This window comes from Chanodichthys erythropterus, chromosome 12, assembly GCF_024489055.1.
Source record: "Chanodichthys erythropterus isolate Z2021 chromosome 12, ASM2448905v1, whole genome shotgun sequence".
NCBI lineage: Eukaryota > Metazoa > Chordata > Actinopteri > Cypriniformes > Xenocyprididae > Chanodichthys > Chanodichthys erythropterus.
The window spans coordinates 18,423,438-18,436,692 of NC_090232.1; the positions used below are offsets into that span (position 1 = coordinate 18,423,438).

At 36.6% G+C, this 13,255-nt stretch overlaps 1 protein-coding gene across 3 annotated transcripts in view; it reads right to left on the reverse strand.

Annotated features, from left to right (window-relative positions):
- Positions 1-2,917: 2,917 nt before the first annotated feature.
- Positions 2,918-13,255, reverse strand: part of gria2a (glutamate receptor, ionotropic, AMPA 2a) — a 39,418-nt gene continuing 29,080 nt past the window's right edge. The window contains exons 11-16 of one of the 3 annotated variants that reach the window (XM_067405308.1): positions 12,880-13,247; positions 12,043-12,241; positions 10,190-10,437; positions 7,644-7,758; positions 6,537-6,671; positions 2,918-3,847 (exon numbers count right to left, since the gene is read on the reverse strand). In XM_067405308.1, coding sequence (XP_067261409.1) covers positions 3,683-3,847; positions 6,537-6,671; positions 7,644-7,758; positions 10,190-10,437; positions 12,043-12,241; positions 12,880-13,247 — 1,230 coding nt within the window. In that variant the 3' untranslated portion in view covers positions 2,918-3,682. Of the gene's footprint in view, positions 3,848-6,455; positions 6,672-7,643; positions 7,759-8,193; positions 8,309-10,189; positions 10,438-12,042; positions 12,242-12,879; positions 13,248-13,255 lie in introns of all 3 variants that reach the window. The other 2 variants (XM_067405307.1, XM_067405306.1) reach the window with 2 other exon arrangements.

A 13,255-nucleotide genomic window follows, 5' to 3' on the forward strand; every position in this document is an offset into this window, starting at 1 on the left:
AGCTGGAGGTTATGTTCATTCATTCAAGACCTGTGCAGCCCCTGTGGAATTGTCAGGCTGGACTGAGAGCAGGGCTGTGTGTCAGTGCAGCAGGAATAGGAAAACAAATGTGCCTGAATGTAAGTGTAACCCCTCCTGTTCAAACCACCCCCTCTAAGCGGGACTTGAAACCTAGTCTGCAGGCATGGGAGTCAGGCACTCTAACAAGGAGGCTAAAGACCGCAGTCTGTAGTGTCAGTTGCTAGAGCACCTCTTGAGATCAGGGGAGTGAGGTTTAAGGCAGGAACACACCAAGCTGACACTGACGAACTAGTGGCGACGAAAGCAGACTGCGGGGTTGGCTCACGTCGGCAGCATCTGGGTCCAAAGTTGCCCTGACACACCTAACCGACGCTCGACAGCCAAGTAGCATGTCAGTTCTGCACCTGTGTAAGATGAAATGCTTTTCCGTATCAGCAGGTGGCTGAAAAGCCAATCAGAATGATCAGATGGCCCGACAAGCTCTGACGCTGATTCAACATGTCGAATCGGCCAGAAAAAAGCCGTTCGAGGACCAACTTCAGCCGACGGTGTGGAACACACTGAGAAAACTTAACTGCCCGACGGTCGACCGTCTGCTTGCTGTGTTCCTGCCTTTACACGCATAGCTCATACCGGCCTACGTCCGTTACATAAGTTCCCAGCTATTTTGTGTATATTGAGAAGAGAATTGGGCCTAACCAAGAGGTACCCTATTAAATATGATATGCTTAATAACAAATAAGAACATTGTGCTTAGATGCAATGAGTGCAATGAATACGTTAAAATGTCCAATCATGAAATCAAACATGATTACAAACTGATACATAAACGTACTTCATTAATGGAGTTGATGCTGTGCGTTAATTGGCTGCAACAGTCTCAACTTTGTTTGGCTACAGGAGAATACTGATTTCTTATTGGCTGAGGAAGGTAATAAGGAACTAGACACAGCAAGAGGAAACTCAACTGCTGAGCTGCAGATGCTATGCCAGTCTGTTTGCCTGGGAGCCCTGCCTGAAAAGAGACTCTCTCTCTCTCTCTCTCTCTCTCTGTGTGTACCAGAACAATAACATGGTATCACTTGAACATCAGGCAGTAGCCACTTGTCTTTTACTATAAAAATCAATAAGAATGCACACGCACATTTTGGCAATTTTCCTCCCCCCAAAAGATAGTCAGGCAATCAGAAACACTTGGTTAAAATACCATAGCTTGTTTATGAGTACATGGAAGCACAACACTAATGTGTCCCCAGTACATACTGAACAGGGCCACATCTGTTCCTGTGCTACTGAGCTGCTCAAAGCACATTAGCTTGAACAAATCAACAAACCCTTTTCATTGGCTCAGAACTCACTATTGGAAAAAGGCAGAGAAAACAGTGAACAAAAGACAACTGTTATATTCAGTCCACACCGAGCTAATGATCTGAACAGGGTCCAAAATTTAGCTTTTGCCAATGGTAGGTGAATTGAGAATAACAATATTTTTTTGTTTTATTGGCCAGTCAAATGTATTTTAAATTATTTTATATTTATTTAGTATTTTACATTATTTTTCCTAATGGAATTTTTTTTAGTTGGCCATGACAACAGATTTTGTTGTTCATAGCTTAATGTGAGGAATATTTCAAATGTTGACACGTTCTGTAAGACAAATAAATTAGGAATTATAGATACGTTTTTTTTCCCCTTCTTTTTTTCTTTTCTTCTGTTAATTTTGGACACAGGATATGAATTTATGTGCAAACAGCTGACATGCTTGTCAACTCCCTCTTGCAGCACTTTTCTCCTTCCCATAAAACAGAGTAAAACCGAATATCAGAGGATTCTCAGTCTCTGTTTATTCCAAAAGTTTCCAAAAAATAAAGCAATCAGTCCACATTCCATTTAGAAAAATGTCCTCCATTTCATCCCATGGCAGACTTTCCAACTGAAATGATGCTAGTGATGACGAGTCCATTTGTGTGACTGTATGAGAGACAGCTTGGTTCTTCACTCATAGGTTCCCAAGCGTACTCCCAAAATGCACAATATGAGCAATCCTCTTTGTGTGCGTCTGTGTGTATTGGTGTATCATCCATGATTTTAAGTTATACACATGAATGGTTTCTATTTACATTTACAGTACATATACATATAAAACTAATGAACAAGATTTCAGTTACACAGCATGGCATAGAAAAGGGTGATTGGCTTATATTTATCAATATAATTATCAATATAACTATCTGTAATCATCTCCATCTCTTAGTCTTCAGATCATAACTGGACTACAAAAATTAAATTCCTAGTTAACTAATATCAGTGATATACTTAATCATCGCTTTTATAAAAACAAACATAACTAAAGGTTGTCATGCTTTTCACAGTTAAAACTGCATATCGTAGTGCACCTTAATAAAAGTACAATGCATTTGATATGAAAAACAAAACAAAACAAAACAAGCCAAAGATGACATAAATAACAAACCCTTGAGTATAGGGTGCTAATTTTCAGTCTTTACATTTCCCCATAAAGAGACAATATTAATAAATGCATCTGAAATGCCTTGACATATTTTGGCACACTGCAATATTTGGCATTTTGGGATATCGTAATATATTATGAAGTTCATATATTCATATACAGATCCATCTTTATATAACACTTTCAATATATCATCTAACTGGTGAAATGCAGAAGGTAAAATATTATTTAAATTTTTCTTCTTTTTTTAATTAAAAGACAATTATAAAACTACTGCTTGCATCGTCCATATAGGCAAGAAAAACGGATCCAAACACAGTGATCCAAAAAATGAACATCACAAGAAATCAAACCATTGAGGAGGAGAAACAAAGCTACTCAAATCATTTTGTTTTTTCTTTAAGTCAAGCATTTGCATGGTACCATTAACATCTAATGAACAAAAGTGTACTTATATACATAATTTATTATACATATCTCATATAATAAGAAATGATTCTTCAAATATTTTTAATATATCGTAGATTGAGTAAACAAAATCACATTTGATGCAGATGTTTCGTGTGCTTGAGTTCTTGAGAATCAGAGATTCCAAAAACACGTTGCTATGGAAACAGATGTCGAGCTTTTCCCATAGGAATTATTTTCAATGTGTAACGTTGTTCCTCAGTGCAGCATTGCAATGTCATCACTTACAATGTGAAAAACGTCGATGAAAACTGAAGCAATGGGGCAAGTGTGTTTGTGTGAATGAATAAATGAGCAAAATGAGGTCATATTATATGTGCGTATTCGAGTGTGTGACAAAACGAGAACTTGGAAATGCAGTTATGCAAAATGTACACAACAAGAAACTTTATAGAAGTGTGGCTACAGAAAGTTTTTGTGAGGTTGTCTGCATATGTACACACAGCAATGTGCCTGTATACCTTTTCTGTGTCTGTCAGCATGTTTTTGCAAATGTTACTTGTACACATGACTGTTGGTCAAAACGTGATTGCACTGAACAGTAAACATATGGATCTGACATCCTGTGTGTGATTCATTTTATATGGAATAATTAACAATTATCATAGTGTCTATGTGTGTAAGAATATGTACACGTTTGTGGATTTGTGTGTGAAAGTGGGGGTACAGCATGCTTGCACCAGTGTGTGTGTGTATGTTTGTGTGTGTGTGTATGTAAGGCACTCAGGACAGCTCGCTCACACTCAGAGGCATTGCCATGCCAGGTCTCAGGTACGGCACAGCATGGACGGCTTTAGAGAAGTCTGGAGTCAGCACTCGCCCGTTCTCCCCTGTACTGCCCGTTATAGACAACCTGGCCTTACTGCGCATAGCATCTGTGAACGTCATCTGTTACCAAACACACACCCACACAAACAGAATATATAAATACACAGCAGTTCACACCCAAATGTACACACATGAGAGAGAGAAAAAACATATAAACATTCATTATTGTTAAACAGTGCATCTTATATGAAATACAGATTTTTATTATATATATATACAAATATATAAACTGTAGATGTTTATGAAGAGCAGATGGGGTGGAGAATGACTGACAGCTAATGGGTCTCGCACTAAGATGGCGGAGCTTTATACCAAAAGCAAGCGGTGCAGCCAATTCACAAACAATCACAAGCGTCAATGATGATAAACAAACGGAAAATGAGCTAAAAAAGCTAAGAAAATATATGTATATATATATATTTTCCATCTATGAACCATTTCCTTCAATACATTTTACCCTCCCTCTGTTTATCCCTTGTCCACCTTTACTTCACTTCTTGAATCTTCTTAAATCTTAATCACTTAACATGTGCGTATTGGCACAGTTTACCATAACTGTGTTGTCAAACAATTGCTTGTATGATCCTGTTTTTTAAAGAGGTCATATCATAAAAAATCTAATTTTCCTTTATCTTTTGATATACAAATACACTGCCCGGCCAAAAAAAAATAAAAAATAAAAAAATAGTGGCTGTTTGGATTTTAAGAAATGAAAAGCTACACACTCCATCTTTAAGGGTTAAAAGAATTGTTGCCAAACATAAAACATGCTAGAAACATAATAATCACTGTAATAATGATCCATTCATTCTTAAATATTTGCCTATTAAAATCCAAACAGCAGCTTTTTTTGGGGCCAAGCAGTGTAGTTTGGGGTCCGTAAGCAAAGCAAAATAAATAAAATAAAATAAAATTTAAAATTTTATTAAAATAAAATAAATCCAAAAAGAACATCTACTGAAAGTAAGATGAAAAAATCCTTTCCAAAACAGGATTTCTGATGTAAACTAAATGTACAGCCCATATTTACACATCAGTGATGCCTGTCTTTTGTTTTGAAACTTGATCTACCTTTTGAAGTCAAGTAATAAAAAGAAGGAAGTAGAGTGATGCTATTATGCCCGTTAACTGATGATACTTCCAAAGGATCCCAGTGTTTGGAACGAGTGACTGAAGTTTATTTTTAAGGTCCAACTTTAATAATTTGAGTAGCACATTCAATTGTGGATTGTTTTGTGAACCTGTCACAGTGTAGTATACGTTGCAAAAAGGCAGTTTGTTATGAAGGATGGGGCATGTTTTTACATTGAACCTGAATTTTTCTTAAAATGTACACTATTGAATCATTCACAATAATACCAGAAACATTCATTAAAGGGATAGTTCACCCAAAAAAGAAAATTTTGTCATCATTTACTCACCCTCAAGTAGCTCCAAACCTGTATAAATGTCTTTGTTCTGCTGAACACAAAGGAAGATATTTGGAAGAATGTCAGTAACCAAACAGATCTCGCCCCCTATTTACTACCATATTAGGAAAACTAAATACTATGGTAGTCAAAGGAGGGGCAAGATAAGTTTGGCTAATGACATTCTTCCAAATATCTTCCTTTGTGTTCAGCAGAACGAAGACATTTATACAGGTTTGGAACTGCTTGAGGGTGAGTAAATGATGACAAAATTTTCTTTTTTGGGTGAACCATCCCTCTAAGTAAATTACGGAAGAGGATTAGGGCCAAGCAATAATAAAAAAATAAAACCATCTCGAGATTAAAGTTGTTCAATTTCGAGAAAAAAGTCGAGATAAAATGTTGAGAATAAAGACATTAAATTACGAGAAAAAAGTTGTTAAATTACGGGAATAAATTTGTTAAATTATGAGAAAAATTACGTTAAATTTCGAGAAAAAAGTTGATATAAAATGTTGAGAATAAAGTAATTAAATTAACAAATTTATTCTCGTAATTTAACAAATTTGTTCTAATAATTTAACGACTTTTTTTCTCATAATTTAATGATTTTATTCTGGTAATTTAATTACTTTATTCTCAACATTTTATCTCGGCTTTTTTCTCAAAATTTAACGAGTTTGTTCTTGTAATTTAACGACTTTTTTTTCTCGTAATTTAATGACTTTATTCTCAACATTTTGTCTCGACTTTTTCTCAAAATTTAATGAGTTTTTGCTCGTAATTTAACGAGTTTATTCTCAACATTTTATTTCAACTTTTTTCTAGAAATTTAATCTTGAGATGGTTTTATTTTTTTTATTATTGTTTGGCCCTAATCCTCTTCCGTAGTAAATAGATTTTAATTTTATATTTTAAAAAAATGGTGGGAAAAAAAGGAAAAAACATCACATTTAATTCTAAGGGTCAAAGCGAGAGCGTAAAACTTATGTACAACTAAATTATGCCCTAAAATTAAATCTTACCAGTGGACTTCAGGGAAAAACAAAGAAATTATGATATGAAAATTATGATATGACCCCTTTAAATCTATGACAAATGCATGCCAGCGTGATGCCCAGAGAATCGTGTAGTGGCAATGAAGCGTTTGGCATACGATAAAAAATGGCAAAAAAACAAAAAAACAGTGAACAAACGACAAAAATATAACCTCTGCCATTCCTACCCCACTAGATCTTAACACTCTCCAGCCCATAAACGTTGTACCCTTCCTTATAAGTAGCAAAATTCTGAGAATTCTGCGAGGAAGAGGAGGGATTTAGAGCCTGAGTCTTGGCAACCTTCATGCGTTTGGCCTCCGCGCGAGACTTGTAGCAGAACTCCACCAGAGCGACCAGCATGGCCAACCCGAGGCCGCCAACCAGGATGTAGAAGACGCCCGCAACGTTACTCAGGCTGAGGGCGCTAGTCTTCTCCTGCAAGGGGTGAAGGTCAAAGGTCAAAAATAAGGGAGAGAAAGGATGACAGTATGTCAATACTACTTTTTATCACTTTATATTTTATGACTTTTAATTTTAAGACACATTATGAATTTAAAGGTAACTGCTCTAAATAGACTACAAAACAGTACAGAATTAAATGTGTATATGAGTGTCTAACAGTAAATCACATAGAATACACAGACGGCTACAAAAGTACAACAGGACAGTGCGGTGCAGTGTGCACATAAAGAAGGAAAAAAGACGCCACCTACAGAATTGTAATTAAAGACAGCTGAAGTAAAAGGCAAATATACAAACAACATTTACAGCATTGGTGAGGGAGAAGGAGAGACCGCATGGGAAAGAGAAAGAGAGATAGGAGGGAGAAAGAAAGAGTGTAAGAAACAAAAAAATTAAAAAGGAACAGGACAAGTTGTCAATAAAGCACATAGAAATACAAAGGAGCACAAGGAAATTCTGAGCCTATACAGGTATGAGTATGCGTGTTTGTGTGTGAGAGGAATGTGGATCAAGTACGCACTTTAGTGTATATAAAATATGTCTTTGCTATGTGTCTCTTGCATGCATTACTGTGTGTTTATAACACATCCCTGCTTGTATAGGCATCATTGATTGTATACACAGGTCAGGCTCTGATTCATGCGGTGGTAAATCTGTGTAGGGGGCTTGCTTAGACACACACTCACACACACACACATCACCATAGGCTGTAATTCTTTTTTGCACAAGCTTCCTTTCGTATCACTCTCATACTCTTTTCCTCTCGAATACACAAAGACCCACCCACACACACACACAGTCTGCTGATGCTTGGATTTGGATCACCCAAACTGAGACATTGTTTTCACAATTTTTCATGCATACACACATACACATTCTAGCCCTGCCAGACACACACACACACACACACACACACACACACACACGCTCCCTGCAGTGACTGACCTTACTTCCAGAGTCCTTGGCTCCACATTCTCCCTTATCGTACCACCATTTGTTTTTCAGCTTGTCTAAGATGCCTTGCTCACTGAGTTTCAATACTGCAAGGTTTACTGGCGTTCTTCGCGTATGGGAAATAACATAAATAACATTATCAATGTTATTTTATGTTATTGTCAGTAACATTTGCACTCGCTAACAGCGCTGGTAATGATTCAGCCCTGAGCATGGTGGCGATCAGCAGTCTGCGCTCCATTTGGCAGTCGGCAAACGCGGCTTTGCCGTGCCAGATGTGCACAGACTCATCGCCTTGAGCAGGAAGCAGAAACAGTTCCCGTCAACGAGCCTTATACCTCTGGGAATGTGTTTTTTTTTAGGTCGTCTAGACTTTATTTTAGTGCAGATGTGTCTTAGAAAGCTCTCGTTGACCAATTGTTGGTATGATCAAGATAGTAGGTGCCTCGGCTTGTTTATTACGATCGCTGGTAGTGCTTCCTGCTCATTTGCATTTTGTTCATTTCATTTTTTACCCATAAGTCCCAAGCACGGGTCTGACCTTTGACTCCCCGCCTCCGCTGCCGCACTCTCCTTTGTCGTACCACCATTTGTTTTTCAATTTATCCAGAAGCCCCTGCTCGTTCAGTTTTAGCACTGCAAGGTTTACCGCGTTTCTTAAACAAACGATAAAACATACTTGTCAGACAGCATGAGGGGGGCGGGGCTGCAGCGGGCCACGCCCCCCACAAGTTGCATAGAATGAATGGAACATTGGGTTAGACAATCCATCAATCAATCAAATCCACCAATCAAAATAATGTTAAACAACCCATTAAAATGTAAGGTGGTCGAGCTTTAAGAGTTCTTTTTAAAACTAAAACTCTTGAGGCAGGAGGCTAGAACAGAGGAGGATCAGCAATAGTATCAGTTATTACACATCCGCACATACAGATCCTCAAATCAGTTAGCAGAAAACACTTTAAGCGTTGAGGCAAACAAATCTGGTTAGAAGTATCAAGAAAGACAGCATGCATAGTTCAAACAGTGCATCATCAAATGCATTCATAATCAAGTTACTGTTTTCAGCCTCTGAATCATCAGCTTAAACATTCTGTAATGCTTATTGCGACCATTCAAAATCCAAGTGCCCAAACACATGCATGGATTATTACTGATTATCAATAATAGCTTTTGTCATAACAACACAGTCTGGTTGCAAGAGGCCATTGCTTCAGTCATTAAGAACAGACATGCATTCAATAAAACAGAAGCTAATGGCAAACATGAGTAAAAGGGGCTACACTGAACTCAAATTAGCTCTTTGGTACTAGGTGTAAAACTTGCCTCCAGTTTTTCACTACTACACTATGCTTTGGTTTAGAGGGGATAGAACGCTATTGGTTAATAACTATATAAATAGTTTAACCGTTTGCCAATATTTGCTTCATTGAACACATGGCAGTTGATTATCAGCAAAACAGGTGAAAAAAAGGCTTCAGAAATTGTAGACTATTGGAAAAAAAAAAAAAAAAAAAACACATCTGAAACCTTCTCTTCAATAATCTACTGAGCTCCATGAGTAGACCTGGTAATTCCTGGAAAAGAATCACATGAGCTAATCTATTACATTTAGGGCTGTCAAAATTAGAATGGTAACACAAGCAATTAATTAAAATGTTTAACGCCATTAACGCATTTTTCACATATCAGCAAACCCGAACGAACAAAATGGTTGACAGGTAGAGAGTGTTCCGGCTTAATCACCACTCCTGACTAATTTTTAGAGATCAACCGATAATCGGGTTTGTCAATGTTTTTTTTTTTTCAATATTTAAGCATTTTTCCTTAATCGGATATCGGTTTTGTAATACGCATCGGAGCAATGGAGAAATATAGGTTCAGTTGAATTCCAAGAAATATTTTCTTACTGCACTGTTAGTTATCAAGCTCAATAAGTATAAAATATCACATGTAAGATTAAGTCCATAAAGTACATGAAAATTGTTACATTATTTATTTAAATATTACAGAAGCACATATTGCCACTAATTTCCAAATAATTCAATTTCTTAAAAAATGAAATTTAATGCGTTAACGTGTTAACTACAAAAAATTCTGAAATTAACTGCAAAATATATTTGAATCATCTGACAGGCCTATTAATTTATTTTTCACATTGTGGATATTATTATGGTGCTCACTTGCTTCCTATTAAAATCTTAAAACTTAACTTGTTATTAAACTTATGGTAAGATAATTACAATTTGTTTGAGACTACATTATACTCCATTTTCTATGCCATCATTCTCGGAGAGCACCGGTTGCTAGGTAACTTGCTTGTCAGCTGTCAGCTAGACTTTCTAAAGGCCTCACTATCTCTGCAGTTTCCTTGGTAACTCTCTACACTGCTGTTTATCCCTAGGTTACCATTTGTCCCTACACTCAGTGCTGCTATTACCTAGTTTACCTCATTTTAAAAGGGGACCCCCGGCCTACATCAGGGTAGGTGGGATACTATAACAACATGGGCCATATTGTTATACTACTCCACCCACCTTAAAGCAGATCCCTTGGGTGTAGCGATGCCGTAGCCTTTAGAGTCAAGGTTCCCTCCGACCTTCATGGTGTCACAGGGCTTGCGCTGCTCGATGTACTCATTCATAGTGGACTCCAGAAGGTAGGCATATTTGCCTTTGGATTTTCGGACACGCAAAACGCCTTCCACAGTGTTTTTAACAAACACAGAAGGTTCTGCGCTCTTCATGTACTGCCACATCTTGTCAAAGAGAGCAATCTTGGATCTCTGATTAAAGTGAAGACAAAAAAAGAGACAAAGAAAAGGAGAGGTTTAGACTAAGGGTAGTGAGGAAATGAGGTTTGGCAATATCAACATTTTCATTCTAGATCTGAATATCAAGAATAGGCAAATCAATGCCATGATGTTTTTTTTTTTTTGCTTTCATCTAGTAATTTATTCAAAAATACATTAAAATGCAAGTCAATATTTGTATGGATTACATACAGTGACTTCAAAGATGAACATGTATTTAATATCTGAATTAAAATTAATTTTGATATTTTTTAGGGGTGATAAAGTCAAAAGTTATAACAAAGATAAAACAAATTCAATTGAATTTAATAATAAAAAGAAATCTTAGTAAAAAAGTTTTTCTAAAATATTATAAATATTTGAAAAATATTTGTCAAGAGGGTCATCAGGAGCCCCTGAAGACCCTCTTGACCCTCATGTGTCAAGGTCAGTAAGTCTTAAAATATCAGATCATTTGACATGACAAGGTTAGATCAAACCAGCAAAAGCATACTGTTATTTATGAATTAATAATTCATTATTTGTAATAAATAAATAAATAAATAAATAAATACAGTATCTTTAAAAGCATTTAAAAACATTTTTAAAAATGATTGTGTACACTTGTTCTATATATTTAAGGAAAATATGTTAATATTTTTTTACTTGATGTTTACACCACATGACACACTCAAAAAATTACACGTTGGATTTACTTAACTTTTTTATGTCAACAGTTTACACGTAACTGGGTTATGTTGCATTTAATTAACATTGTTTATTTCAGTAAATTTAAGTTTATTACATAAGGTTAATTCAATGCCATTTTGTTGAGTCTTAATTTTGTCCAAAACTTTTAAGTTTAATTATCCTAAAATTAATAAACAAAAATTAAATTAATCCAGTTTAATTGATTAGTTTATTTAGTCAATGCATTAAAGAACAATTTTTGCAACCTTTACATGCTATCTAACAAGAAAACCTTTTACAAAATCTTTACTCTGCAAAGATTTTTTACTGTTAGGCGTTAGACAGAAGATGCTTTTGTTACATCCAAGGCATACCCAAAGTAGTTTTTTTTTTATTATTAAAACAACTTTAATTGTTGTTAGCAGGTCCAAGCACATGCTTGATGAAAAAATGCATAAAATTACATTTGATTTCAATATTTACTCTTCCAGTGCTGGCACTGTGCAAAATCTTGTTCCTAGTTTCTGTAATGCTATTTGAACACAACTAAAATCATTTATCTCAACTCAAATGGATTAAATAAAGTGGTTGAAAAGAATCATGTTGGATTAACTTAATTTACTTAAGTAAACTGAACAAGCATCAAATGTTATTTTTGGCCTACTTAACTGAAACATGAAAATAAGAATACTGAGTTGAGCCAAAACCCAACTGTTTCAAGTCAGTTTCACACAATACAATTGTGTTTGAATGAGAAACCTAATACAATGGTGTTAAATGAAAATGATTTTTTAAAACTAAACAGTATCGTAAATTAAAATTTTTTGAGTGCTATTTGAGTACTGTTAGCCATGGCTAGTTAGGCGTTCTGCAGCCCTAAAAATTAAATGAAGTCAGCTTTGCACTCACCCTAAAGAATTCTTTGGTCGAGCCTGCATCCAATGTCCCATAGGCAATCTCGGTCTGTTTGGCCAAGTCTTCTGCACTCTCGATAGGTGACACCATCCTCTCCACAGTAAGAAATGCAGCCAGGTTAGCCGTGTAGGACGAGATGATGATGAGGGTGAAAAACCACCACACACCTCCAACTATACGGCCAGACAAAGACCTACACACAGCAAACACAGTCAGCCACACACAAACACTCACATGTTCCACCAACAGAACCAGCATGTTGTTACTGTAAAATGTAAAGAAAGAAAGAAGAAAAGAAAAGAAAAGAAAAGAAAAGAAAAGAAAAGAAAAGAAAAGAAAAGAAAAGAAAAGAAAAGAAAAGAAAAGAAAAGAAAAGAAAAGAAAAGAAAGGACCCTTTCACTTTGGAGAAAATGGGGAATATGCAGCCGAAACACGGTACCACTCCAAGAGGGCAGGAAACGGCGACCTTGTGCACCTTACTGTTCCCAGCCGGGTGAGTATATGTTCACAGAAGAAATGTTCAACCAAATTTTAAACCACAATTTGATTAAACATTTCTAATCCTGTGTTAGCTCTTTCTTCTCACCCATAGGACACTGAAGTTACTATAACTTCACCTATTTTACAATAATACAATAATAAGATATTTATAGTAAAAATTTAGTTAAATTAAACTAGATTATTTCCAGTGGAAATGGATGCTAAGCAAGAACTGCAGGAGCGTGAACATACAAAACCACGGCATTGGTGGGAAAACCGTTGGTGCACAAAGGCGAAAGCACACCCCACGCGCTAGCCAGCTAGCATTAGCGCTCACAGCACGCACCAACCTTGGCGAAATATCGCATCCCTGCTGCATAAAAGCGCCCAGAGAAAACCACAGACTATTAAAGATGCCAAATTCGTTGGTAGATTCGCTAGGGCCCAGCTGCCCATCCTCAAACTCTTCAGTGTGCCACTCGTAAGGGCTGAAGCGGCTAACAAGAAAGAGCACAACGCTAACTCCAATGTAGGCGAATACAATGCACATCCAGATCTCGTAGGCCAATGGGTCCAGGAAGGAGAAGACACCCGGCTTGGATTTCTGTGGTTTCTTGATCATAATGGATATGCCCAGACTCATGAAAGGTTTCGAGAAGTCGATCACCTCCTCTCTGACCAGAGTGATGGTGAGAGGAGCTACTGCTATGTCAGCTTTCTGTCAAC